Source organism: Doryrhamphus excisus, linkage group LG1, assembly GCF_037039965.1.
Source record: "Doryrhamphus excisus strain RoL-2023G ecotype Guam linkage group LG1, RoL_Dexc_Guam_v1.1, whole genome shotgun sequence".
NCBI classification, from domain to species: Eukaryota; Metazoa; Chordata; class Actinopteri; order Syngnathiformes; family Syngnathidae; genus Doryrhamphus; species Doryrhamphus excisus.
This window is the reverse complement of record NC_136357.1, coordinates 16,331,056-16,358,815: the sequence shown is the minus strand read 5'-3', so window position 1 is coordinate 16,358,815 and position 27,760 is coordinate 16,331,056. Positions and strand designations below refer to the sequence as shown.

Sequence of the window (27,760 nt, the reverse complement as noted above, 5' to 3'; positions counted from 1 at the left end):
TAAGAACTCATAGTATCAAATATTACAGTGTATTCGCTTCTCATTCAACACTACTCATTTCCACCACTGACGAGTTTACGTTCTATTATGCGCGGTTGTTTTATTATATATTTGTATCCCGAATTACCGCTGATAAAACGTCCAACCCCAGCGTTTGCATAGCTTTATCTGCAAATCAACTAAACCAGTTCTATGCTGTGCAGTGTGCACTCATTTTTTTTTCTTCAAGTGTGGAGTTGCACTGTTTATACACTGTGACTATTTCCCTGTACAGGTTCTGTTTCATTGTAAACTGCACTCAAACGTGCCAGTGTGATGTCTTGCTGAGACATGAGTGAGATTTGCCAAATTGTCCTGTAGAAAATCATCCATATGAACCTGCTGCCTATCATTCCATAGGGAATGCACTGTCACATTGGCATTTGATACAAATTACTTGTTAATAACCTTGAAAAGTTGTTCTTTGTGTATTTCCTTGTGTTACTCTACTGCAGAGAGTACCAGGCCTGTTTGATATTTTGTTCTTTTGTGCATCAGTGTTGTTCCGCTTCACTTTAGACCTCAGGCCATTATTGTACTGTTCCTGTAGGCCATTGCTCAAATTTACTCTACCTCCACAGAGCACCCATATTGCCATCTAATTGACGCACTGCCTGACGGAAGCCCCAAGTTCTTCAATCCACACAAATTAAACGATCCAAGATATGGTGAGTGAAGACCATGTGGTGTATTATTTCACTGTTGGGGGTTTAATGGTTCTGCTTTTCTCCCTTAAGTCAAGCTGCCTCTGTCCATCCGCATCTTGCTGGAGGCTGCCATCCGGAGTTGCGATGGATTATACATCAAAGAGGAAGACGTGGAGAACATCTTGGACTGGGAACAGCAGCAAGCTAATGCCGAGGTGCCCTTCTCACCAGCGCGGGTCCTCCTGCAAGACTTCACGTGAGTCGTTTTTCTGTCAAAATCAAATATTCCCCATTCAGATAGATTCAGGTTCAATGCCGTTTTCCTCACCTCCTAGTGGTATCCCCGCCATGGTGGACCTTGCTGCCATGAGGGATGCCATGATCAAACATGGGGTGGATCCCAGCCTGGTCAACCCCAAATGCCCCACAGACCTCATCGTGGACCACTGTCTGCAGAAAGACTTCAGCAAATGGTGAGTGTGCCTTGCTAATGCCCATGAAAGCTGAGGTTGACATGATCATTTTGTTCCTTCACACTGAGTACGGGAGAACAAGAGTCAGCTGAAATCATCTAAGTGTGTTAAAACTGCAACAAAAACAGACAATGAATTTAAACGTGCAATAGAAAACCCCATTCATGTGGATGAAACTCTGTCATTTTAGTTACCAGGATGTATTTGTTTGTATTTGTATTCATTGTATTTGATTAGATTTTGTTCATTCCGCCCACAGTGCCATACAGAACGCTCCCAACCCCGGTGGAGGGGAAGGTCCTTCCCGGCCGCCCCCTTCATCCAAGCCTCTTCCCAGAGGAGCTTCACACTGTGGTGGCAGGCAAGGCTCCTGTAGCAAAGCTGCCTGCAGCGAACCCCCATCGTCTGCGGCGGGGTCAGCTCACACCTCGGTCCAGCAGATCGAGAACACGCCTCTCCTTTGCCCCTTCCACCTGAAACCAGTTTCCGAGTGAGTGTGCAGGGCTGTGGCATCCTGTCTCCTGTCTTGGCTTACTTAATGAAATGTATGTTTTGTTCTTCCGCAGAGCCGAAACAGCTGTGAAGAATCAGGAAATGGAGCTGATAAGAAATAAAGAAAGACTTCAGTTCTTTAAGGTGCAACTTCAAATATGATCTTTTAGAAGAATATATTCCTCTTACACAACGGCTGTCCTTGGTACTTTTTCTGCAGTGGTGCTCTAAAGCCTTCAAGAATGTCAACGTTGTTCCTCCCGACGTCGGAGCCGTCCATCAAGTCAATTTGGAATATCTGTCAAAAGTGGTCCAGGTCCGTGGAGGTTTCATCTACCCCGACAGCGTGGTGGGCACCGACTCCCACACCACCATGATCAACGGCTTGGGCATCCTTGGCTGGGGTAAAAAAACACAAAAAAACTTAACTCCTTATCATTTTCTGTTGGAAAGAGTTGAGATGAGCACATGAGATAGCTGAGACTGAGCCAACCGGAATAACATCAAAAGTCACGTCCATGTCAAAGAAGGGATTTAAAAGTCATCAAATATGTTGAGAACACTCAACAAGCTTCATAGTAACAATTTAAATCCAGTGATTGAATTTAATATTTCATTATAATTTCCACTGTAGAAAAATACCACACCTCAAATAAACGCGTCATGACACATTCATTTGTACAAATATATTATTAAAATATATACTATATTTTTACTACACTATATTACAGCTGGGTGATATGGACCAAAAAGTGATATTTTGATATATTTAGGTTGATGTACGATATACATCCCACTGTGATTGGCTGGCGACCAGTCCAGGGTGTACCCCACCTCTCGCCCAAAGACAGCTGGGATAGGCTCCAGCATACCCCCACAACCCTAGTGAGGATTAGCAGTATAGTAAATTGATGGATGGATGGAATTGAGTTTAGACAAAATCAAAGCTAAATATGTTGTTTAATTGAAATAAGTAGTCACCATGAGGATTTTTTTTTAAATTTTATTTTAAAGCATCATTTAAGATGCACACAAATGTATGTAAAATTAGCTGCGAAAATATTTTTTAGGTCAACATTTTTAGAAAAAACGTTTTTCTCCACTGTTGCATAGGGGATAATATATTAGCAATGTGATATTGCTGCTTGTCCTTTCATGAGGAACACAACCTTAGCACGGCAGATTGGCGTTTGTGCCAACTGGTGAAATACTATACTTTGGATTCAAAGTACTACCATATTACTGAGTTCCTGCTTATTCCTTGCCTTTTTCCACCTTACCCGCAGTAGCCTGTTTGCTTCAACTGAGCCTCCAAGCTTCTGCTCTGCCCCTTTTAGACCATATCATCATTTAGTATAATGGTTTGGCACCCCAACCCCCAGTTGCGGGAATGTAAAAAACAATATGTGGAAGGAGCCCTCTGCCACGGGAGAATGCACAGCGATGATCAATATCTCGCTTTAAAAGATGATAATGATGCTGGTGTTTGCGTGAGAGACGAGAAAGACTATTACAAGTGGACCAGACATTTTGATGAGCTTGTTGGGTATTGCGGAGACAGGGATCTGATCATTTCCGAGCCTGGTCATAATGCATATTAAATGAGTGTATGTACTCCCATTTGAGTGGGCTAAAATACAAAGTTGCTGATATGTCGTTCAACACGTCTTCTTTCACTCACTTGTACTGCTGTTTGTCACATGCGCATGTAAGTTCTCCAAGGCAATTTGTACAGTCTAACTGTAAGATTTTAAGTTGGAAAAAATGGCCTCTTACTAGCTTGGGATAGCCATAGCATCTGAAATGCACACCAGACCATGGGCTTGAGAGCTCTTCAAGTTTATTTTGCCAAACAGTCCAATAGCATTTCCCTCAGCACACACACAACAGGCCTCCTCACCAACAATTCACCCAGCCCCTTTTACCCGTGAAGGGCCAACCATAATTCCCCAATGAGAGGGTGAGGCAATATGTCTAAAAGGTACCATATTTACATTTATAACACCCTTCTTTTATGTTACAAAAGCCTTTCAATAGTACCACACTGAACTTTCACTTTCTATATACATTTTAAACACTAGATTACATTTAACAACTTAGATTACCCAACAACTACCCAGTTAACCCCCCCTCCTCCAGGTGACACTTGGGAGAGTCCAATCAAGGTGATCAGCCTCTAGGCCTGCACTCACATGGGCACGCCTCCATGCTTGTGCCCCGACCAATCACCTCAAAGAAAGGAGAAACTGATGAGAAATTAGGAACAAAACCATTCATTCATTTTCTACCGCTTTTCCTCATGAGGGTCGCGGGAGCCTATCCCAGCTGTCTTCGGGCGAGAGGCGGGGTACACCCTGGACTGGTGGCCAGCCAATCACAGGGCACATATAGACAAACAACCATTCACACTCACATTCATACCTATGGACAATTTGGAGTGGCCAATTAACCTAACATGTTTTTGGAATGTGGGAGGAAACCGGAGTACCCGGAGAAAACCCACGCATGCACGGGGAGAACATGCAAACTCCACACAGAGATGGCTGAGGGTGGAATTTAACCCTGGTCTCCTAGCTGTGAGGTCTGCGCGCTAACCACTAGACCGCCGTGCCGCCCCGGAACAAAACCAATTACTTCTAAATGAAAAAACTAAACTAAAGTGGCAATTAAACAACTTAAATAGCAAACAAATATAATTAAGTACTAACCAGAATATATGTTTAAATAACAAAAGCCAGCTATATACACAAATAGAAACATGACAATGTCTAAGTGGGGCATACACCTGATCAGTGAGGGTGATTGGCAGCTCCCTCACACTAATATTTCTTGAAATGTTTGCCTTGACCAATTGCTGGCTGTGACGTAGGTACATAGACAATTAAATTGTTCATAATAAATGCTTCTGGACATAAAGTACAGTGCATACATTTCTACATTACAGTATTTTATTGTTATATACAGTACAGGCCAAAAGTTTGGACACCCATTTGCCGTAACCCAATTAATAAGGCAGGTAACCCTAACAAGGTACACCTTTTGAAGTGAAAACTATTTCATGAAGCTCATTGACACACCAAGGGTTTGCTGAGCTATCAAAAAGATACTTTGAGGAATCTAAAATATGAGACATATTTTGAGTTATTTCACCATGAATCTGCCAGGTGTGGGTGGAATCGAGTCTGAAGCGGTGATGTTGGGCCAGCCGGTGTCTCTGACCCTTCCCCGGGTGGTGGGCTGCAAACTGGTGGGCTCCATCAACCCTCTGACCACCTCCATAGACGTGGTGCTGGGCATCACCAAGGTGACTTCAGCTGCTCTGCTCTCCTGGTTGTTTGCCTCGCGTATATCGCATCTTCACATCTTGTCTCGTTTGCAGCACTTGCGTCAAGCCGGCATCGCTGGGAAATTTGTGGAGTTTTTCGGTCCCGGTGTGTCGCAACTCTCGGCCCCGGACCGAACCACCATCGCCAACATGTGCCCTGAGTACAACGCCACCGTGAGCTTCTTCCCAATCGACAGGGTCACCATGCAGCACTTTAAAAAGACGCGTGAGCGCTCATTTGTTCTTTTATTGTTTATACTCTTCCACTCTGTCCTGTCCTGAACATTGTCATCAATTTTGTTCCAGACTTTTCCCAGGAAAAACTCAAGTTAGTGGAGTCCTATCTGAAGTCTGTAAAGCTCTTCAGAACCTACGAGAACTCTGTAGAAGACCCCCAGTATTCTGAGGTAATTAAAGCATGCATTTGAGGATGGGCTTACAGAGACAAGAGCAATCACGCTGGTGTTTTTTTTTCCTCACAGGTGATTGAAATCAACCTGAGCTCCGTGGTGCCATACGTCAGCGGGCCCAAGAGGCCGCAGGACCGCGTGGCCGTCTGCAGCATGAAGGAAGGATTTCAGAGTTGCCTGGATGAAAAGGTACACCTCCTCCCATCCTCCCATCCTCTTACATGGTGTAATTAGAGCAGAACACGACCTCAGGCCTCTGCTTTTAGGTGGGGCCCAAAGCCTTCAATATCTCCAAGGACAAGCAGCACATACAGGTTCCCTTTCTGCACGGGGGCCAGGAGTACCAGCTGGTCCATGGCTCGGTGGTCATCGCCGCCGTGATCAGCTGCACCAACAACTGCAATCCCTCTGTAATGCTGACAGCAGGTGTGAAGAAAATGTTCCACAATCTTCTTTTTAACCTAGGGCTGCAGCTAGCCAATATTTTATTTTAGTCATACAGTAGACATTTTTGTCGATTAATCGAGTAATCGGAAAAAACATATTTTAAGAGCAATAATAAATTTACAAGAAAAAAGAAAAGATTTCACTAAATAATTAATAATTCACACTAACTGGTGTGAATGAAGCAGGCAAATAAAGATTACATTTGGAGGAAATGGTATATTATAAATGTTTTGGAAAAGGGCCAATCGAATTGAAGAACAGCAAGCCACAGCTTTTACTTAAGTTTCTAGGTATATTCTAGGGTTTTATGTAAAAAAAAAAAGACAATATAATTCTCCCTTTGGGTGAAACTAACAAAAAACTTTGTTTTCCTTCTTTTTCGTTGCCTTGTCGCTTTCTCTCGCCTCTTCTTCAATCTCCCCACATCTTAACACACCCGCTTCCTTCTTCATCCCCTATGTGGGTGACGTACACGCGTTGGTAATGTAAGGATTCCTCGAAATAGCCAAAAAAACATTAAGTATTTTTAAAAAATACTCAAATTATTCAAAAATGGTTGCAGCCCTAAAGGGTATTATAAAAAATATCTTACATGAATGATGCAATGATGCATCGGTGACAATGACTTCCTTAACCACAAGCGTGGCGTTTCTTGAAGATTTTGTATCAGTGTGTGCAGAGGCTAACACCCTATTGGAAAAGTTAGCCAAACAACATCCTTTTTAAAAGATTTTGGCATTTAATTAACAGACATTTTATATACTAACACAAAAAGCACACCCTCTATGGCAATAAAAATCGTGCAAAAGTAACAAACAATCGTAACACATTTCTGAAAAAAGAAGTAAAATGGAATTTTGGAAAAATAATTCACGGATGTTTTTTCCACCACTTTTTACCTGAGCATGCGTTATACACCCTGCCGTTGTGTTTTCATCATCCTGTTTGTGGACATAAGCTAATGTTGGCTACACGGATGACAGGTCTGCTGGCCAAGAAGGCTGTGGAGGCGGGTCTTATGGTTAAGCCGTACATTCGCACCAGCCTGGCGCCAGGAAGTGGCATGGTCACGCACTACCTCAACGCCAGTGGGGTCCTGCCGTACTTCAACCAGCTGGGGTAGGAGTCATCAAAAATATCATGTGTGTGTGTGTGTGTGTGTGTGTAGTATGTAAATGTTAACCCTGCTGTTTCACCCCTGCTGATGCTGTTTTGATCCTTTTCTATTCAGTACGCCACCATGACACTCATTGACTATTTAGCTTGTTTGGACTAATCAATAGTCATTTTTATTGCAAATGTTGATGGAGAAGGCACACACGAAGGGGGTCTGTACGCCATCTGAACAAGTCATTGATGTAGAGCAGGGGTCTCAAACTCAATTTACCTGGGGGCCACTGGAGCTAGGGTCTGGGCAAGGCTGGGCCGCATCAGGTTTTCCAAAAAAAACCAAAACGCATTTATTAAAAACAGAAAAATATACAAACTTTTTCAGTGCTTTGGTTCCGATTTTCTACAATAAAAGCTCTGATAAAACATTCCACTGTTCTCAAATATCTTAATTTTTATTTTTCTGCACAAAATAAGATGAAAAATAAATAAACAAATCAAGAATAAAGAAAATCAATCAATCAGTAATAAATAAATATAATAATATTAATAATAAAACAGCAAATAATAAAAACTTAAGAAACCACATATAGTTGGTGGGTAGACAATTTATTTTTTTCAGATTAAAATGAACAAAGCATTATTAGAGCCCTGTAGACATGACAAAACACGACTATAGTCACATTTATACTCTTTTTATTTACAACATATTGCGCAACTGCAGGGTCTTGAGACACATGCTAACTCGCAAACTAGAGAGCTAGCGACCTAAACGGTAGCCTTCAAGTTATTTCCTTTAAACTTAAATAGCCAAAAACTTACCACTTCCACACGGATAGGGAGGATAACTATTAACAGTTATTTAACTTTTAGCATGAACATTAATCAAACGTAATCATTTGGGTACATGATACCATACAGCATCCATATCAAACTTGCGTGGGCCGAACTAACATTATCATATCAAGGCGGGGGCCTCAAACTAGTGTCCTGCGGGCCACATTTGGCCCCCGGGCCGCGTGTTTGAGACCCCTGATGTAGAAGATATAATGTACTAAAAGTTGTTTTTAGAGGTGCATGCTGGTGTATTATACTTCAGCATAGAAGTATGAATCATGCTTAAGGTGATCATTTGTTAGCATGACCATCACTTCTCCAACTCGTCAATTTCCCCCTCAGCTTTGAGGTGATCGGCTACGGTTGTGCCACCTGTGTAGGGAACATCGCGCCGTTACCAGAATCGGTAGTGGACGCCATCAAACAGGTATGTTTGATTCCTTTTTTTTTTAAAGTAGCATTTCTTCAATAGTGAAATTGTGCGTTGCGCTCCAGGGGAACTTGGTGGCCTGCGGCATCCTATCTGGCAACAGACACTTTGAGGGCCGCTTGTGCGACTGCGTACGAGCCAACTACCTGGCGTCTCCACCCCTAGTGGTGGCGTATGCTATTGCGGGCACTGTGAGCATCGACTTTGAGAAAGAGCCTCTAGGTGGGTGAGGATTTTGTTAAACATTTTGTACGGCATATTTTTTTTTCACCCTCATCTCGTCTGCACAGGCGTGACGTCCGATGGGAAGGATCTGTACCTTCGTGACATCTGGCCGTCCAGGGAGGAGGTCAGAGAGACGGAAGAGGACACCGTAATTTCCACCATGTTTAAGGAGCTCAGGGCAAGGATGGGGGGGGGCACATGCTGCCTTTTAAGGTAAAACAATCCAATTCTGAAGAACTTCTTGCCTTTTTTACAGAAAGAAAACACATTTTGGAATAACATTGAATGTCCCGAGTCGGTCGTCTTTCCCTGGGACGCCAAATCCACATACATCCGGTCGCCATCTTTCTTCAGCAAACTAGTATGTGAACGCTTTTTCCATCACAAGAAAACAGGGAAATATATTTGTGTGTATATATACTGTATATGTGTATATATATGTACTTCACAATTTGTGGTACTTCTGTGTTTGTCTGAAGAGCAAAGAAGTCCCGCCCCTTCAGTCCATTGACAACGCTCAAGTCCTACTCTTCCTCGGCGACAAAGTGACCACCGACCACATCTCGCCGGCAGGCAGCATCGCAAGGGTCAGCGCCGCTGCCAAGTACCTGCTCAGCAAACGGTGCGTTTATTTAGTTGTATTTTTTCCGAAGTGCAGGGGTACATACATGAAGATAGAGTTCAGTAACCAACATGCTCGTGTCGACTATTTGCACACAGCCTGACTCCTCGGGAGTTCAACTCATATGGCGCTCGGCGAGGGAACGACGCCGTGATGACCAGGGGGACGTTCGCCAGCATCAAGCTCCAAAACAGACTGGTTGGCAAAGCAGGTCCCAAGACGCTCCACATTCCTTCAGGCCAGACAGTGAGCGCACACACACGGTCACTCGGGAACAACTGGAAAAGCGACAATCCGTCGTGCCGTCTGACTTGGTATGTCCTGTCCTTGTTCACAAAGCTGGACGTCTTCGAGGCCGCCGAGCGCTACCAGAGAGACGGCGTTCCCCTCATCATCCTCGCAGGCAAAGACTACGGCTCTGGAAGCTCCAGGGACTGGGTGGCTAAAGGACCTTACTTCCTGGTAACGATACGCTGCCGTGTGGACTAAAGTACTGTGACATCAGGTGGCAAAATTGTCTCTTTGGGCCAACAGGGGGTCCGTGCGGTTATTGCAGAGAGCTTCGAGAAGCTCCACAAGAACCAGCTGGTTGGAATGGGCATCATGCCACTGCAGTTCGTACCCGAGCACAATGCCGACACGCTAGAGCTGAGTGGCAAGGAGAGGTTCAGCATCAGCCTGCCCGAGCGTATCTGTCCCGGGCAGCGGCTCGTCGTCAAGGCAGGACACACACACACACACACACTCACACACACTCATCACTAAAACACATCTTCACTCTGTCTTTCAGACCGGTCAAGGAAAGTCATTTGAGGTCACTGCACAGTTTGACAGCGACTTGGAAATCATTATTTTCCAACACGGAGGCCTCCTGAAATATGTTGCACGGACAATGCTGTGAACTCACATGACTCTTGACCCCCACAATCCCCCGTTTTTCGTCGTTTAACTGGGACATCTTCATGGGGGACCAGGAGACTCTACCTTTGGTCTTTGTTTCACCCCCTTACAGGCAAGGTGTCAAGTCCTGCCAAGAAAAAGCTAAGATGGTGCTTAGGTACGTTTGTCCATATTTGTGTATGTAAACAAGTGATTATCTGGCTGTTATGCAAAAGTGTCTTATTCCCAGCTGAGCGTCCTGCGTTAGTCAACACAAGAGTCTTCATGCACTTAAGACATTTCTACAAAATGCAACATTATGAACAACGTGGCAGACTGGCACTGAGGTCAAAGGTTGCTTTTTTGGAGGAATGATTGGAAATAAAATGAACACTGCTGCTGATTGGCCTTGTTGTCATCAACATAAAAAAACATGTTAGCAACAGTTTAAATGATATTAATTATGTTATCATTGGCAGCACCTGTGTAATCCCACCCACCTTTACTATCACCTGAAGAGGATGTGAAATAAATACGCAGGAGATTCAAGTATCCCAAGTGTAAACAGTGCAACATTTATTGATTTGATTTTGCATGACAGTGCACATTGGTGACATTTCTTCGTACGCAGTTCCATCCTGACAGAGCGGATTCCATTCAGTAACACGGCCAGAAAACATTGGCAGGAATTTAACATCTCAAGTGAAAAGAACTGTGAGTGACTTTTTTTTTCTTAGTGTAAATGTGACATTAAAGCTGCAATCAAGAGATTCAACCATAATCAGAAACACTTTCATTTCATGACCAACCAGATTTCTTTCTTTACTCTCGTTCATGTTTAGTGTATTTTTGAGCAGGATTTTCGAGCTTCTCTCAAGTATGTCACACTAAACGTGTACAGACTTGCTAACCTTTTTTTTTTTTTTTTTCAATGCTTGTTTGACACTGATGCTTGTTTTAGTCATCCACAAGTACGAAGGAATATTTGGGGCATGGAGTTTTAAGTTGTAGCTTTGGGCAAAATGAGTTGAAAATGTGGAATAAAGATTGTAAATGTAAGATTTTATTTATAGTTTTTACAAGATGAAATGTTAAAGTTGTAATCATAGAAGAATTTAGATGTCATTTTACAACACCAATTAAGCTTCTGTGAGACAAGAAAAAATAAGAAAAATTGAATTAATAGAAAAAAAATTCCGATTTTACAAAAACAAAAAGTTGTAACGTTACAAGACTATTAAATGTGCCTTTTTTTGTTTTTCTACAAGACTTAATTTTTTTCTACAAGACAAGAATGCTTTCATAAAAAAGGAGAAAAGTCAAGTCCTTAAGAAAAAAATGAACCAAAGTTTTTTCTGTTTGTTTTTTTTTTTTTTACAAGACCTAATGTTATCAAAACAATGTTGTAATTTTACAAGAAAAAAAAAACCAATAGGACTTAAAAAGCATTTTTTTTTAAAAATCAACTTTTACAAGAAATGACATAAGTCACATTGTCCAAAACAATCTCTATTTGACAATATTGCATGCTAATTATATCCAAGACGCAGCTTATTCCTTGTGGAATTACGACACTACTTTTTTTTTACTCTGATCCAATACTCCTTCGTACAGTAGATGAAAGGAAAAACATAAAAAAAGTTGAAAGACAATATGCAGTAAAAAACATAACATGCTTCTTTCATTGCTAGTGAGCCCAAAGTGTCTCTAAGGTGGCAAGCGGCCACGAGAAGGCACAGATATGTGAAGAGTTTAACATCTACGTAGTCACTAAATCCACAAGCTTGACTCACGCCGCCGTGATGTAATGCCTCAATAACGATCTACTGGCAGTAAAGAAAGAAAAGAAGCTGCTATTTCAGTATTTTATCCAGCAGAGGAAGTGCTCGGAAATATATATATATATATTTTGGCTTTTGTCCCTTTTGAGTCATTTAGCTAAAGCTGGGCTACCGTCATCGTGTGGGTCCCCCGGAGACGTAAACAATGAAAGTGTGCGACAAGCGACCCTTCCAGACATTTTTCCCTACCCACGCACCCATATCTTTTTGCACCCACATAGTCTTATAACTCTACTACGAAAATATTTGTGGAAGCTTACATGGTAAATATACACTTGGTTCATAATAAGAGAGCTATACGGAAATTGAGAAAGAAACCGGTTGATTGTGTCTCCCTTTAAAAAGCACACATTCGTCCTTGATTTCGAAGGCAGAAGGTGAAGTGTGAGTGGAAAAAAAAAAAAAAAAGGCATCGAGTGTTGCGGCCTCCTCAGGCGATAGCTTTCGCTTCGGGTAAAAAGGCCTCCCAGTACTTGATCAGCTGCAGAAAGAAAACATTACAAGAATATTGAATTATATTAAGTAGGAAGCAAAAGTCAGGCTTGGAAATCGGCTCGTTTGATGCACAACACAGCAGCTACAGAGTTATTTAAAAAAAAAAAAAAACACATGGGGAAGTTTTTGCCCCCAATTCGAGACCCTCACAGTTATTTACACAGTTGATGGAATAGAAGCATTCATTGCAGCATTGACGGCGTGGGCGCTTTAAACATTATGTCAGCTGATCACTCACCTGCTGCTGGGACTTGAGCAGACTCTCCAGATATTTGATGATTTGTCTTTTGAAATTCTTCGCCTTTTCTTTCTGTTAAAAGTTGTGAAAAAGCTTTAATTGCGACTCTCACTGACTTGACTTTTCAGGTGTCAAACATGGCGCACCTCAAAGCGGACCACTTCCTTGCGCACGGTGGCGGAAACTCTGTCAAAGTCTTGCTCGTACTGCATCACTTTGGCCTCCCACTGTGGACCACAAAAGACCAAGGTTGGCTGTGTGGCTAAAAAAGGAGAAGGTCAAAGGTTACCTCAGAGATCTCCTCTTTGGCCAGTTGCAGCTTGTCAGGCTTGTTGGCCCACTGGAGTTTGGCCTCGGTCTCGCGCTTCTTCTGCAGCATGGTCTGCGCGTCCTGCCAGCGCTGCCACGCCTTCATGCGGTGGTCGAACGAGCCCTACGCCCACAGTCCAGGTTTCAGATACACTTCATCACAGACTGATTTCAAATTGCTGCTCAAGGTCGGTTCTGTTGTACCCGGACGGCGCCCAGAAGCCGTATGAAATCAGCGATGAGCTCGGCGAAACAGAACGTGTCATTGGCCGCCTGGTCGAGGTGCAGCTGCTCCATCTTGTCCTCCACCTCAGCCAGTTGCGAGAGGGCACGGGAGAGCGCCGTGTTGTCCTCGGCGCTGCCCAGCATGGCGGTGCTTTTGGCGAAGCCGGCCGTGTTCGTGGAGAGCTCTGCAGAGAACAGACACGTCATGACAAGAGTCAGCCTGTGTGGTTTCGTCCCCGTGTCTCCGTGTGCGTACCTTTCCTGTGGATGACTAGAGACTCCATCAGCGCGTGGAGCTTCCGGAACTGCTGGTCCGCAGACTCGACCTCCTGCAGCTTCTCCTCAAACCACTGCAGCAGAACACGTCGATGTTCTTATGCTTCGTTTTCCACACTTTCCATTATAACAGAGACCAGTTTCACTTGGCCTTCAAACATCAAACTCACCACGTCCGACTCGTTCATCTTGATGGTCATCTTGCTGACAGCGTCCGTGGCTTTGTTGATCATTTTCAGGAAGCCGGCGCCGCTGAGAGCCTGCGTGCTCACTGCTCTGGGCAACTGAAGAAGGCACACAAACGGGTACGTTCAAATGCAACTCCCATGATTCCACTTTTCCTCCATGTGATTTCCTTTCCTTTCCTTCTCTGTCACTGGACATGCTGGAAATCATCTCAATGAACGGCAGCTCCCCAGTGCCTGCAGCACTCATGCAGCCCCTGATCAATACGCTACCACCACCAAGTAAATGCTGTCGAACCCTGGTTTTCATATGATTGCATTTTCAATCAATTTGATGACATTTTGTCCCAGTTTTCATTCAGCCAAACATTGTACAGAACAAGCTAGCCTGTTACACAGAACCAAGCCAAAAACTGGCATCGCACAATTAATTTTTTTTACTGCCAAATAATGCATTTAGCAATAACACAATACAAGTGGTGCTGCATGGTGTGAGTGGTTAGCACGCAGGCCTCACAGCTAGAAGACCCGAGTTCAATTCCTCCTCGGCTATTTCTGTGTGGAGTTTGCATGTTCTCCCGTGCATGCGTGGGTTTTCTCCGGGTACTCCGGTTTCCTCCCACATTCCAAAAACATGCTAGGTTAATTGGCCACTCCAAATTGTCTATAGGAATGAATGTGAGTGTGAATGGTTGTTTGTCTATATGTGCCCTGTGATTGGCTGGCCACCAGTCCAGGGTGTACCCCGCCTCTCGCCCGAAGACAGCTGGGATAGGCTCCAGCACCCCCACCACCCTCGTGAAGATAAGCGGTGAACAATGACAAGTGCCATTTTGTAGTTTTAGTTTTGTTTAGAAACCCGATTGAATTCAAGAAAGAACATAGCAACATAAGAAGTGGCATAGTGGCCGTAAACACCAAGAGGCCACCCAAGCATACGTTCCAAAGACTAAAAAATCAAGATCAAGATCACAAAAGGAAAATGTTGAGAAGATGCTAGAGCGGCTTTAGTGTAAACAGCAGAGATGAGGTCTACTCTTCCCTCTCCCTTCCTCGCAGTCTTACATAAGCCACCAAGTGTCAAATGTTCTCACTGTTTCCTGTATGTCAAATTCTAATTCACATACATATATATACATATATATACACGTATATATATATATACACATATATACATATATATATATATACACATATATATATATATATATATATATATATACGTATATATAAATATATATATATATATATACGTATATATACGTATATATAAATATGAAATATTTGGGGCTGTCTGGCACAAATGAATTGCATTGACATCCCCGTTTGGAACGGATTCCAAAGAAAACTGAGATTTCACTGCAAGTGTTGGCTGCAACTGTAAAAACAGTATCGGCTTTACTAAGCAAAAACAAGAAATATTTGTCTTACCTCGTCTCTTTCCAGGAACTCTCTGACATCAGGATCTTGGAGAAGTGAAGGATGGGTCACCACCCTCTGAAGGTACCTGTAGTTAACACAAGGAGGACATTATGAAGGACAATTAGTCCGGTAATTCAAATACCATGTCATTACCTTTCCAAGGCACCTCTTCTTCTCTCCACAAAGTCTGCCGATGACGAGTCTTCCTTCCCCACCTTCACCTTGGTCATACCTGCCAACACAACACGGTCATCACACATACACTAACACAAGTAATGATGAAAGTCAAAGCTGGCCTACCCAAGATGCTCTTCTCGGGCGGGGGAGGCACGATGAAGCCATTGGGTCCGTGTTTCTCTGAGAGCTTCTCATACAGGCCCAGGAAGTCGCTGAAGCGCCGCCTCACCGTGAAGTTCTTGTTGCGGAACATGGACATGGAGGTCTGAAATGATGGGAAACACATTTCTTATGTATGCATTCCAGAAGAACATCTGTGTCACATTCTAACGCTGAAGAGAGAGTTACCTTAGTGCACACTTTGTAGGCCATGTAAGCGTTCATCCCATCACCTTGAAACAACAGAGGTCATCAATGTCAAAAAGTGATGTACTTCAAAAGCTTTGTGGTCATCACAGTAATCAAATCAACTTTATTTGTATAGCACTTTTCCTGCAAAGACATGCAACACAAAGTGCTTTACAGAATTAAAACAATTACCACAATTAAAAGGAAAAAAACAAAAGAAAGCCCCTCCTTCCCACCCTCCATACTAGACACACACACACACACACACACACACACAATCACACACAGTAGGGAGACATGGCATGGCACTGAGGATCAAGGAAACGCCACCTTTGGGGCCGTCCACACTGGGAGGAGCCGCAGGCCGTGCCATCGGGCGACCAGTACCCGGGCCCCCCGACTCCGACAGACGGGTGGACCCCCACATTAAAGGGAGGAACCCCCAGCCGGCCGGATCGAAGGGACCCAAGGATGGCACCCCCGCGCCCCAACACTGGAGTTAAAAGCTGAAGACTAAGAGCATAAAATAGGACTAAAAAGATAAAAACATAAGAAAAGTTTAAAAATATTAGTTAAAAGCCTGATTAAAAAGGTGTGTCTTTAATCTTTTTTTTTATATCAACAGTCAGTAATGAGCGATATGCAACGATTTGGTGATAAGACATAAAAAAAAACAAAACAGGATGACTTGGTAAAAAAGGCGGTTTAGCATCTTGGTTCATATTGAAGCCATCGTGGAGATGACTTCCTTCCTCCCGGACATGAAGTGACCCACCCCATTGGTAAAATAAAAGGAGGCTTCGCTACACATCTTTAAATGCAGCCTGAAGCTCCTTTTAATGTAACCTTACATTGTATGTGATACATGGCATCCATTACATTGAAAAAGTGTAGAGTTGCAGTGTGGATTAAGTACTTCTTGGAGTCGGACTATCAGAAACAAACGGCTCCTCCGCAACAAAAAAAAAAATAACATACCTATTTTTTCTGGGTCGGTAACAGAGATGGCAATGTCGAATTTGTCTTCATTCTCTTCTTCTTCTTCCAACTGAAATAAAGAATGAGGAGAAAGTGGTGAAAGTGACATAACACATCACCAAGTTTTGTCTGGTCTTCTATCTTGCCTTCATTGCAACAAAAAAATAATAATCCTGTGCCTAACATATTTCAGCCACGAGGGGGCAGCACAACAAGTTGTGGACAGAATGTGACACCAGAACATTTAATGGTGATTAGCAAGCAGATATTTGAAGAAGTAAATGCATTTGTAGACTCTAACACTTCTGGGTGTCTTAGTTCACAGAGTCTTGAGCTTGAACGAACCTCCTCTACAGCGGCAGCCTGTGGCTTGGCCACACTGGCAGCGATGGACACGGCGGAAGCAGCAGACGTTGAAGGTTTGGCGGCGGGGGTGGCATCCTTCTTTCTCTCACTGCGTGGGCTGTCAAGGGAGAGCTCTACTGTGGCGTCTGGACGAGACAATCGACAGCACTAATTGTAGTATTTTTCAAAATGACATTTCCTCCATGTACAACTTTGCAGGTTCTGAATGACTCCATGAAAGCTGATTTGCTTCTTTTACACTTGAAAAGTGGAGGACTCACCTGCAAATATGTCTGTGTTTTCTTCTGCGTAGACTCCATTAGTCGTGGTGTTTACGAGGGAGGTGTTACTGGGGGTCTTGGCTACAGCTTCCTCTGTGAAGATGTCGCCGTGGCTGCTCTGCAGCAGCGGCCCATCCACTTTGCCGTCTCCCCTGCTGACAGCCTTGGGGGTGAGAGGTTTGTCCCTCGTGGGAATCTTGGCACCGAGCGGCTCTGCAAACAAATCGTCATCCGGCTCACTAAAAAGGCTCTTCTGCGGCTGCTTGGCGGGTTTCGTCTGCCGCGGCTCGGCGAACAGGTCGCTGCCCTCATCTTCAAACAGGTCGGCGGTGGCAGGGGTGCTTTGCTTCTGGCCCACAGCGGGCATCGGGTCTCCGAGGAATTCTAGCAAAGGGTCCACTATTTTGCCAGGTGACTGTGATGTGGCATTTGCTGATGAATTCCCGCTGATGTCTAAAAGCGGCGCCGTTTCTTCAACTTTCTGTTTTGTGTCACCAGCTAGATCCAATATCAACTCACTTTCACCTGCCATGGCCTCCACTTCCTCTTCTGCTACTTCCTGCTGCGCCGCTTCATTTTCACTTCCCAGTATGTCAACAAAGTCATCGTTGAGAGGGATTTCACAGGCGGTTTCCTCATCATCCGTTGCCATGCTGCCAGAACCGGGAGAGTCGCCCGGACTCAGCAGGTTGCTGGTGAGATCCACAAACTCGTCAGAGGGCTCGCTCGCCGTTTTGGATCCCGATTGGCTGCTGATGGGATCACTGGTGACGATGTCGCTGGGAGGTGTCAGCATGTCATCACCGAGCTGGGTGCCAGATGGCAGCGTAACATCTATCTCACCGAGTGAGGCGTTGCTCTGGAATGAAGGAAGAGACGTGAGCATGTGCTCAGGTGGAATATTCATTTTTTATTGCACCTTTTACACTTTTTTTTAGCTTTCGTACTAAGGATCAGTGCACCTTTTACACTCTTTTAGCTTTTCTACTAAGGATCAGTGCACCTTTTACACTCTTTTAGCTTTTCTACTAACGATCAGTGCACCTTTTACACTCCTTTAGCTTTTCTACTAAGGATCAGTGCACCTTTTACACTCTTTTAGCTTTCGTACTAAGGATCAGTGCACCTTTTACACTCTTTTAGCTTTCGTACTAACGATCAGTGCACCTTTTACACTCTTTTAGCTTTCTTACTAAGGATCAGTGCACCTTTTACACTCTTTTAGCTTTTCTACTAAGGATCAGTGCACCTTTTACACTCCTTTAGCTTTTCTACTAAGGATCAGTGCACCTTTTACACTCTTTTAGCTTTCGTACTAAGGATCAGTGCACCTTTTACACTCTTTTAGCTTTTCTACTAAGGATCAGTGCACCTTTTACACTCTTTTAGCTTTTCTACTAACGATCAGTGCACCTTTTACACTCCTTTAGCTTTTCTACTAAGGATCAGTGCACCTTTTACACTCTTTTAGCTTTCGTACTAAGGATCAGTGCACCTTTTACACTCTTTTAGCTTTCGTACTAACGATCAGTGCACCTTTTACACTCTTTTAGCTTTCTTACTAAGGATCAGTGCACCTTTTACACTCTTTTAGCTTTTCTACTAAGGATCAGTGCACCTTTTACACTCCTTTAGCTTTTCTACTAAGGATCAGTGCACCTTTTACACTCTTTTAGCTTTCGTACTAAGGATCAGTGCACCTTTTACACTCTTTTAGCTTTCGTACTAAGGATCAGTGCACCTTTTACACTCTTTTAGCTTTCGTACTAAGGATCAGTGCACCTTTTACACTCTTTTAGCTTTCGTACTAACGATCAGTGCACCTTTTACACTCTTAGCTTTCTTACTAAGGATCAGTGCACCTTTTACACTCTTTTAGCTTTTCTACTAAGGATCAGTGCACCTTTTACACTCCTTTAGCTTTTCTACTAAGGATCAGTGCACCTTTTACACTCTTTTAGCTTTCGTACTAAGGATCAGTGCACCTTTTACACTCTTTTAGTTTTCGTACTAAGGATCAGTGCACCTTTTACACTCTTTTAGCTTTCTTACTAAGGATCAGTGCACCTTTTACACTCTTTTAGCTTTTCTACTAAGGATCAGTGCACCTTTTACACTCTTAGCTTTTCTACTAACGATCAGTGCACCTTTTACACTCCTTTAGCTTTTCTACTAAGGATCAGTGCACCTTTTACACTCTTTTAGCTTTTCTACTAAGGATCAGTGCACCTTTTACACTCGTTTAGCTTTTGTACTAACGATCAGTGTTTGTTCACGCCTGTCTCTGGCAGAGTATGCCCTTCATCAACCTTTTACATATTCCCTTGCACTAGTCCAATGTAATAAATGCCATATATCACATGCAATAACATAAAGGACTGCCATTTGAGTTACAGTACTAGCATTACACTCACGGTATCATTTCAAGATGTGCAGCCAGCCCTGCTTTTTAACAATGTGATGGGTGTAACCACAGGACATACTCATAGCTCAGAGCAGCATCATGGCATGAGGAAGGTGTTTTTATGATGTCACAAAAAGCCACAACTTCAAAAGCATCTCTTAATATGATACTTTTGTCATGTTTGGGGCTCTCGGGACACTTACTGTTTTAGCATTTGTGTCAGTTGTGCATAATAAGGGGACTTTAATCGAGTCTAATGAGGCACAGTGGGGTGCACTACATGGCTGAAACCACTAGAGGAGCTGTCTCAACCAGTTTGCTGTCTAAAGAAGGACGACGTGACGTCAGTTATGGGAGATGAGCTTTGTAATACGTCTGTAAACATAAATAATTACTTGTACTTATTGGGTTACGGTCAATGATAAAAGCAAAGCAGGTCTCCTCCTGCTCTTGAGTTTTAAATAAAGGCAGGCTGGCACATTTAAGAGTAAAACCTGCTGAGTCTGCGTTTCCTGTGTGGAGATTTCTTCCCACAAATGCAAAAGACAGCAACTTTTTTTTCCCTTTTGAACTTTGACTACGGGGAAAACATCCGGGTTCTAACCACGTGACCCGAGTCCCACTCACATGACAGGAGGCCACTTTTTTTTTAATCCTCATTCAATTACAACAGTTTACAAAGAGTGTATTTTTAACCCCCATTAACAAACAACCGTGCTTTCATATGTTTGCCGATTAAATCGCAGCTTGTTTACTTTAAGGGCAAACCAGTTTGTTTGCAAGCCTGCCAAAAGATCATTTGCAGGCAGTTAAAAAGCGTCAGTTTGCATGGAAAAGAAGCACACTGCAGCCCTAAAGTGGAAGTAAACGTCAGCACAAAGTACTATCTAACATTCGGCACTTCTTAGATAAACTTTTAACGATTGGGGTGTTTGGGTAAACTTTAAAAAAAAAACAAAAAACATGAGTACAACATCAGGCGACTGCAGCCAAGTGAATGCTATAGCTAGCTGTCAGTGAGAGTTAGCCAAGGGAGGACGACCACAGAAGCGGGCGATAAGAAGTTTGGGACCCACCACACTCATGAAGAGGTCATCCCCGTCGTCTTCATCGCTGCCTCGGCCTTCGACGTCTCCGGAATCCAGCACGTCTTGGTCCTCCGAGTCGGGGAACGGAGGAGGACTGCGCTCCGAGCTGGTCGCCATCTTCAAATTGGCTTTAAAAAACTTGAAAGAGCAGAGAAGCTGGCGGATGGCTTCAGACAGACAGAGTCCCTCTGCTTTTGTGGCTGCTAATGTTTCCTCCGCTGCCCATGCGAGGACACAACACGGCTGAGTAAAGTCAGTGAACTCGCCTCGGGACGGTGGAAGTGCTCCTAAAGTGACAGGGAAGTAGGCTGTGGATGAGAGGAGGCGGAGGAGGGGGCGCAACGCAAGAAAACGCTGCTGTCACTTTTCACTTCCTGGTTAGCTTAGCTCACCCGTGTTAGCCTGTTAGCCACCTCGCTCATAAGTAACGTCACCTAGCATTGAGCGTGTTAGCGCAACAACCATCTAGCTAGTTCGCTTAGCGGTTCGACTGTCAGAATGAAGCCCGGAAAGGGATACACAAGAGCAACTTATCTGACCGCATGAGTGGAGCGTTTCTGTGGGGGGATGCGTGGTTCCAAATCTACCGGAGATGAAGAGCCTCTTCTCAAGGGGGGAAACCGACTTCCCAACGACATCGACTCGGATGAAGGTAAAGCTGAGCTCCCTCATACTTGATTTTCATTACCTCATTCTATACTTTATTTCCAACCACGCACACTTTATCTGATTAAACACTATCTAACGTGGGTTTTAGTTCATTTACCTTTTTATTTTAAGGCTGTTCAAGCACAGTGTCAACAATAGAACAAGTTAACTTAGCGTTCAATGACGTTGACTGGCTGTCTTTACTAATATTAGCAACCCGTATTTGAGAATTGAAAAATAATTATTTTCTTCAATTGTAATTTTCTTAAAAGCATTGTTAAAATCTCGTTTTGTCTCATGTACCGTCTGGTGAACTTAGTATCTCGTGATAACCCTACATAGAGTAATTAATGTCAGGTCATTAGAGGTATTTACCATTGAATAACGATGGAATGATCTAGAAAGACTGAAGGCTGCAGAAGCGTTCTTATCAGTAACTGTTTAGTATAGATAACAATATCAGGGTTGTTCTGATGCAAAAAAAAACAAAACACTGGTGTGGTCGGTCATTTAAAACCAATTTTTAAAACATAATTTATTTGTTCATTTTTTTATTAAGGTGTTTTTTTAATTGTAAATTTATTTGTAATTATTTTCTTTTAGGGGAGACTTTATTTGAGAGGAGTGCATCAAAAGAGGCGGAGGACACACGGACAAGAATAACATATGAAGAGGCGGTCGATGCAGCAGGTCTTTGAAAGCCCCACACTTGAAATGATGTTGTAGTAGTCATAATAATAATAATAATAATAATAATGTTTGGTTTCCAGGCTTTGGTTTGTTCCACTGGCTGCTGCTCTTGGTGTGCGGCTGGGCCAACGCAAGTGATGCCGTGGAGATTGTCTGCGTGTCCTTCCTGCTACCCACCGCACGTTGCGATCTCCTGCTCAGCTCCTCGGACATGGGCCTGCTCACTGCCAGCATTTTCCTCGGTCAGTCATTAGCTTTCACCTCTCCCACTTGTCTCAATGAAGCGCATTCAACAAACACAACATGACCTTATTTAACAGGCATGATGGTGGGCGGCTACATGTGGGGCTACCTGGCCGACCAGAAGGGGCGTCGTAGTGTCCTGGTGGTGTCCCTGGGTGTGAATGGTGTGTTTGGAGCTCTGGCCAGCGCGGCGCCCTGGTTCTGGCTCTTCCTGCTGCTTAGGTTCATCAGCGGTGTGGGGTGAGGACATTTGTTGTGATGTGTGCTGTTACTGCGCTTGAAGGAGGATTACGAGACACTTTGTAATAAAAGTGGTTTCGCTGCCCTTATTCAGAGTGGGCGGTTCAATTCCAGTCATCTTCTCCTACTTCTCTGAGTTCATGCCCCGACTGAGACGAGGTGCCATGATCAGTGCGCTGGCCACCTTCTGGATGGCAGGGAACATTCTGGCTGCAGGTGACGGCAAACCACACTACTTTTTGAAATCAAGTCAAGTCAACATTTGCATTTTTTTTGTGCACAGGCCTGGCCTGGTTGGTAATCCCCAGAACCTGGGCACATTTTTCCATGGGGCGACTGGACTTCAAGAGCTGGCGGGTGTTTGTGGTGTTGTGCTCCGTCCCAAGCCTCACATCAGCGCTCATCTTCAGGCTTCTCATGCCCGAAAGCCCCAAGTTCCTCATGGAGGTATCGGCAAAGTGTGGCTGTGGCACGTTTTGTCCACTAAGATGCTGTTTGAGGCTATTTAAAAGTCAAATCACATTTCTATTTACATAGAAATATATATATATTAAGGCTGTCAAAAATAACGTGTTAACAGTGGTAATTTATTTCATTAATTACTTAAAAATGTTAGCGTAATTAACATGCGTACCAGAGCAAGCATGTCCCCACACATTCAGACAGTGGCTTGCCCCCCCCCCCAAATCAAAATATTATAGTTGATAATTCCACCAGAAACAGTGCAAGACTGCTCCCCTCATCTCTCATGTCCGTAGCTGCTCCGTGCTGTTGAATGCTGACACCACAGCGCTGCGTCATGGTTCGTTAGCATATTAACCGTGATTGGATGTTTACTGAGTGGAGCGGAGGGAGGGGCAATCGCAGCTGCGACGATACTGAAGGAATAGAGAAAGTGACCCGTTGGACAACTACCGGGAATAATCAACAACTAGATGGATGGATAAAAACAGAGGTTAATATAAGACTGGAAATAGCTGTTTTTCCACAGTGGGAGCACAGAGGGGGGACTGCATGTAACAGACTGCCAGGAGTTGAGTCTTCAGGTGGGACCCCCAAAGTTGGCCAGGTCTCAGGGTAGAAGCCTGACAAATTACAATCCACTTCTCCAGGTCGAGGGCTAAGTCTTAAATTATGTGATGTCTTTGAAAGCAACCCCTCATTGCTTTTAATAACATGCTTTAAAGTGTGGCTCACATGTTCTGTTACTATTAAAAACTAGTGTTGAACCAGGGGTCGGCAACCTTTACGATGAAAAGAGTCATTTTACCACCTTGCCCACTAAAGAAAAATAGTCTGGAGCCGGAAAACATACATTTAAAACAAGGCCTTATAAACTCTAACAATAGAAAACAACAAATAGAAGTGCAGTGAGTATGCATGTGTAACAGATGGGTTAATATCTTGGTTAAACCTCACTACCTGACGCCTGAACGAATGTGCAGCACAGCCAATTGACAGCCTGTTTCTTTTAGCTGGCGACCAACAGCTGTGATGAGCCAATTAGAAGTCTCCTCTGGTTTTGGCTGTCAAATTTTGAGGGAACTTTGGGGTATCAAAGTAGTTCAGATGAGAAAAGACGAGTTTATCATCAAATATGTTGTTTGCCACGTCTCAGCCAATGCGGGCAACCAAACACTGGCTTCCCCTGCCTTCCTCGTGCTCATCCAAACAGTCAGAACTCAGCCAGGATGCATTCATGGTTTCACACAAAGTTAGATTTTTTTTAATACCTATTACAAATACGTGCATTTTCCCCACTAGGTGTTGAAAAAAATATTCAAGCATTGCAAAAAGAGCCACAAAAATGCGGCTGAAGACCCATTTGCAGCTCTGGAGCCGTGGGTTGCTGACCCCTGGTATATACAGTATGATAGCAGGAGCAGGCCAGCAATGGTGATGTGCTGCAGGAAAGGAGGAGGAATGACACAAGTGTGTCACCATGTTACGTACATTATTGTTCCCTACGCATGCGTTCCAAACCGTGACCCCTGTATTTTAATGCGTTGTTATGAATACACGCCTAGTAATGAAGAACTTGTTGTGAAATACCTTTACTTTTTGTGATGTAATTTTTTAGATGATAGAAAAACTACTTTTCACAGCATACTGTTTTTTTTTTTCTGGCCACAGCACTTTGTCTGATGGGAGGCTGAAAAATGGCATAAAATGTCCCTATTTTCTGTGTGTGTCTCGGCAGGCTGGCCGAGAGAGCGATGCAATCCACGTCTTTCGCTTGATGTTCGAGTTGAACACTCATGGCAAAGGAGCGTCTTATCCGGTAAGAAACGTTCATGGTGTTGTACAGGAAGTAAGTGGAGGTGATGTGATGTGTGTGAGACACTTTTGCGTTGCCGTTTTTGAAGGATGTTAGTTTGCATGTGAACGTCCCGCAAAGAGCGTATCAGACCCAGACTGGACTATCACGCGGAGGTCGACTCGTCAGCGTTTTGAAAAAGGTGAGCGAGAAGCAACATCGTCCCTCTCCTGCGCTAAACAGCCATGATTTCCATGTCATTTGATCTCGTGCTGTCACAGGGTCTGATGCCGCTCAAGCAGATGTTTGAAGGCACGCTCAAGTGCAGAAGCTTGGCCCTGCTCGTCATCTTCTACTGCATCTCTTTTGGGTAAGAAGGCCTTCATGAAGCTGCCGTGCACTGGAATGGAGAGGAGATTTCAAGTCTGTGTTTGTAGCTTCTACGGGCTGTGGATGTGGTTCCCAGAGCTCTTCGCCAGACTGGAAGCCGGCGGATCGCCTTGCGCCAACATGTCCTCCCCATCTGAGAACAAGAACCAAAGCTGCTATCCTGTCAAGACCGTCGGTGCGTAACATTTCATGTCCTCCATCTAGACCTGGGGTCTTAAATTCAATTTACTCTGGGGGGCCACTGGAGTTAGGGTCTGGGTGAGACTGGGCCGCATCAGGTTTTCCCAAAAAAAACAAAAACAAAACACATTTATTAAAAACAAAAACAATTAAAAAACTTTGCTTCCAATTTTCTACAAGAAAAGCTCTGATAAAACATTCCACTGTTCTCAAATATCTTTTTATTTTTCTACACAAAATAAGATGAAAAATAAATAAACAAATCAAGAATAAAGAAAATCAATCAATCAGTAATAAATAAATAAATATAATAATAACAATAAAATGGCAAATAATAAAAACGTAAGAAACTACATATAGTTGGTGGGTAGACAAATTATTTTTTTCAGATTAAAATGAACAAAGCATTATTAGAGCCCTGTAGACATGACAAAACACGACTATAGTCACATTTATACTCTTTTTATTTACAACATATTGCGCAACTGCAGGGTCTTGAGACACATGCTAACTCGCAAACTAGAGAGCTAGCGACCTAAACGGTAGCCTTCAAGTTATTTCCTTTAAACTTAAATAGCCAAAAACTTACCACTTCCACATGGATATGGAGGATAACTATTAACAATTATTTAACCTTTAACATGAACATTAATCAAGCGTAAAAAAAATTTCTGGGTACATGATACCATACAGCATCCATATCAAACTTGCGCGGGCCGAACTAACATTAAACTTTCATATCAAGACGGGGGCCTCAAACTAGTGTCCTGCGGGCCACATTTGGCCCACGGGCCGCATGTTTGAGACCCCTGATCTAGACAAAGCACATGGAAGCACACGCTCTCTTGACCAGTATCCAAGCTTATTCAACCAAAGGCGCTACTGACAAATGTGTGGATGCGGGAGATGGCTAAAAAACATACCGTACTTGTTGTGATATAGCTGGTTAGCATGTTTGAGCATACTTTTCCTATCATTTTTATTTTTTCTTCTTACAGTACACCATTTTGCTCCTATTTTCCTGCTTTTGTTTTTTCCAAACTTATTCGAGTGTAGTTTTATTTTTAGAATGTGCCAACAGCCAGTAAAAAAATTAATTGCAGGACAAGCTAAAAAAAGAAAACTTTAGATATGTAGATTTATTTAAAAAAATATGTAATATTAATTACCATTTTTGTTGACTAGAAAGTCTTTATTCTTGTGTGTAGAATGCTATATATTATGCTAATATTAGTGTTTCGTCATGCCTATCAAAGATGTTCTCCGGATACAATGCTCACTTGTGTGTGCTTTTATGTTTCGACAGTATACGAGGAGGGCTTCTTCATCGCGGCATCCAACCTTCCAGGCAACATCTTCACAATCTTGGTGATGGACAGCGTCGGAGGGAAGCTGCTGCTCTGTGAGTAAAACCAACCTTCATCTTCATCATCATCTTCCTCCTCATCATGAGATGCTTTAAGTTGTGGTTGGTGCGTGTCTTTGCAGCTGGCAGCCTGCTGGCGTCCAGTCTCAGTGTCTTCTTCATCTACATCGTCCACACCAAAGTCCAAAGTCTGTTTCTGTCCTGCTTGTTCAGCGGCGTGTCAGTCATCGCTTGGAACGCTCTGGACGTGTTGGGGACCGAGCTCTACCCTACACAGCTACGGTAAAAAAAAAAGCTTTTTATGTTAAGAGTAAGTTCTATGTATTCACTTCAGGAAGGGTCAATTAAGCATGTCTGTGCAAGAACCCTCATCATTTTCCCACGATATGGTTTTGTGCCCCCCCCACACAGCTCGTCTGCGCTGGGTGTCTTCACAGGGGTTGGCCGTGTGGCGGCCATCACGGCCAACGTGATCTTCGGCAGGTTGGTGGACAGCGAGTGCGCTGTGCCCATTCTGCTGGTGTCAGCGATGCTGCTGTGCGGCGGGCTGACTGCATTCTTCCTGCCGCACAGCAAGCAGACAGCACTCACCTAACCTTTAACCCCTCCCGTGAACTCTCCTCAACGGAAAAACCAGTGCCTTTTGTCTTCAGACGAAAACCCAACAGCTCGTGATTTTTATTAATGTTATCTATACAGATTTTATATTATTGTTTTATTTGCGACATTTACTACAACCAAGAAGAATTATGGAATGTTATATTATGCTGACAATCCTGACGTAGCACCAGGAATGACCTGTGAGTGGCAGCACTGTTCTGCACAAAGCTGCAAAGTAAAAGCTCTGCTGGCTGTTAGCTTCTCTGCTATCTCCTTCGCGACGGCGGTTTCTTTCGTGTTCAGCTTAGTTGGACACATTACATAAACAATCGTGTCTTTGTCACTCATAAAAGAAGTTGGTCTTCCATTTAGGAAGTCCGTCACTCTTTGTAGCAATAGCAAGTCGCTATTATGATTTGCTTTACTTCCGCTTTCTTCAAGCAGTTCGCTTCCTGATTGGCCATCTCGTTTCAAACGGGAGGACGCTTTGACGTCACGTGTATACCCTTCACGGTCACAAGAGGGCGCATTTTCATAATTCCTTTTAGATTCATTTATATGGCTTTTCTGATGTTGTCATTAAAATTATTTGTGCTAA

At 43.5% G+C, this 27,760-nt stretch overlaps 3 protein-coding genes across 4 annotated transcripts in view; 2 read left to right on the top strand and 1 right to left on the bottom strand.

Moving 5' to 3' along the window:
- ireb2 (iron-responsive element binding protein 2) overlaps positions 1–10,983 on the top strand; it is an 11,682-nt gene extending 699 nt beyond the window's left edge. Inside the window, exons 2-22 of one of the 2 annotated variants that reach the window (XM_078791591.1) lie at positions 621–707; positions 777–942; positions 1,022–1,159; positions 1,419–1,649; positions 1,726–1,795; positions 1,872–2,055; positions 4,816–4,955; positions 5,031–5,202; positions 5,283–5,383; positions 5,459–5,575; positions 5,653–5,812; positions 6,817–6,952; positions 8,123–8,207; positions 8,276–8,432; positions 8,501–8,613; positions 8,692–8,796; positions 8,915–9,057; positions 9,156–9,303; positions 9,397–9,519; positions 9,592–9,777; positions 9,848–10,983. In XM_078791591.1, the coding sequence (XP_078647717.1) occupies positions 621–707; positions 777–942; positions 1,022–1,159; positions 1,419–1,649; positions 1,726–1,795; positions 1,872–2,055; positions 4,816–4,955; positions 5,031–5,202; positions 5,283–5,383; positions 5,459–5,575; positions 5,653–5,812; positions 6,817–6,952; positions 8,123–8,207; positions 8,276–8,432; positions 8,501–8,613; positions 8,692–8,796; positions 8,915–9,057; positions 9,156–9,303; positions 9,397–9,519; positions 9,592–9,777; positions 9,848–9,958 (2,873 nt within the window). In that variant the 3' untranslated portion in view covers positions 9,959–10,983. Of the gene's footprint in view, positions 1–620; positions 708–776; positions 943–1,021; positions 1,160–1,418; positions 1,650–1,725; positions 1,796–1,871; positions 2,056–4,815; positions 4,956–5,030; positions 5,203–5,282; positions 5,384–5,458; positions 5,576–5,652; positions 5,813–6,816; positions 6,953–8,122; positions 8,208–8,275; positions 8,433–8,500; positions 8,624–8,689; positions 8,797–8,914; positions 9,058–9,155; positions 9,304–9,396; positions 9,520–9,591; positions 9,778–9,847 lie in introns of both variants that reach the window. The other variant, XM_078791590.1, reaches the window with a different exon arrangement.
- Positions 10,491–20,969, bottom strand: snx1a (sorting nexin 1a). Its single transcript, XM_058074813.2, has 15 exons — positions 20,537–20,969; positions 17,057–17,915; positions 16,776–16,921; positions 16,431–16,500; positions 15,453–15,496; positions 15,228–15,369; positions 15,081–15,159; positions 14,937–15,012; positions 13,491–13,604; positions 13,301–13,394; positions 13,024–13,229; positions 12,800–12,943; positions 12,657–12,737; positions 12,511–12,582; positions 10,491–12,258 (listed from the first exon to the last, which is right to left on the bottom strand). The coding sequence occupies exons 1-15, from the start codon at positions 20,663–20,665 to the stop codon at positions 12,208–12,210; spliced, it is 2,307 nt and encodes a 768-aa protein (XP_057930796.2). The 5' UTR covers positions 20,666–20,969; the 3' UTR covers positions 10,491–12,207.
- On the top strand, positions 20,437–27,760 carry sv2 (synaptic vesicle glycoprotein 2). The gene is made up of 13 exons (XM_058074814.2): positions 20,437–21,200; positions 21,800–21,886; positions 21,967–22,128; positions 22,207–22,369; positions 22,464–22,585; positions 22,653–22,816; positions 24,570–24,650; positions 24,736–24,828; positions 24,908–24,996; positions 25,064–25,191; positions 26,503–26,598; positions 26,685–26,844; positions 26,974–27,760. The coding sequence occupies exons 1-13, from the start codon at positions 21,116–21,118 to the stop codon at positions 27,155–27,157; spliced, it is 1,614 nt and encodes a 537-aa protein (XP_057930797.2). The 5' UTR covers positions 20,437–21,115; the 3' UTR covers positions 27,158–27,760.

Coding starts and splice junctions, on each gene's coding strand:
- sv2 (XM_058074814.2), top strand. CDS start 21,116: ATGCGTGGTTCCAAATCTACCGGAGATGAAGAGCCTCTTCTCAAGGGG. Junction 22,129..22,206: donor CACTGCCAGCATTTTCCTCG/GTCAGTCATTAG, acceptor CTTATTTAACAG/GCATGATGGTGGGCGGCTAC. Junction 24,829..24,907: donor TCGTCAGCGTTTTGAAAAAG/GTGAGCGAGAAG, acceptor GTGCTGTCACAG/GGTCTGATGCCGCTCAAGCA.
- snx1a (XM_058074813.2), bottom strand. CDS start 20,665: ATGGCGACCAGCTCGGAGCGCAGTCCTCCTCCGTTCCCCGACTCGGAG. Junction 15,497..16,430: donor TACCGACCCAGAAAAAATAG/GTATGTTATTTT, acceptor TGTTGTTTCAAG/GTGATGGGATGAACGCTTAC. Junction 12,738..12,799: donor CCAAAGAGGAGATCTCTGAG/GTAACCTTTGAC, acceptor TGTGGTCCACAG/TGGGAGGCCAAAGTGATGCA.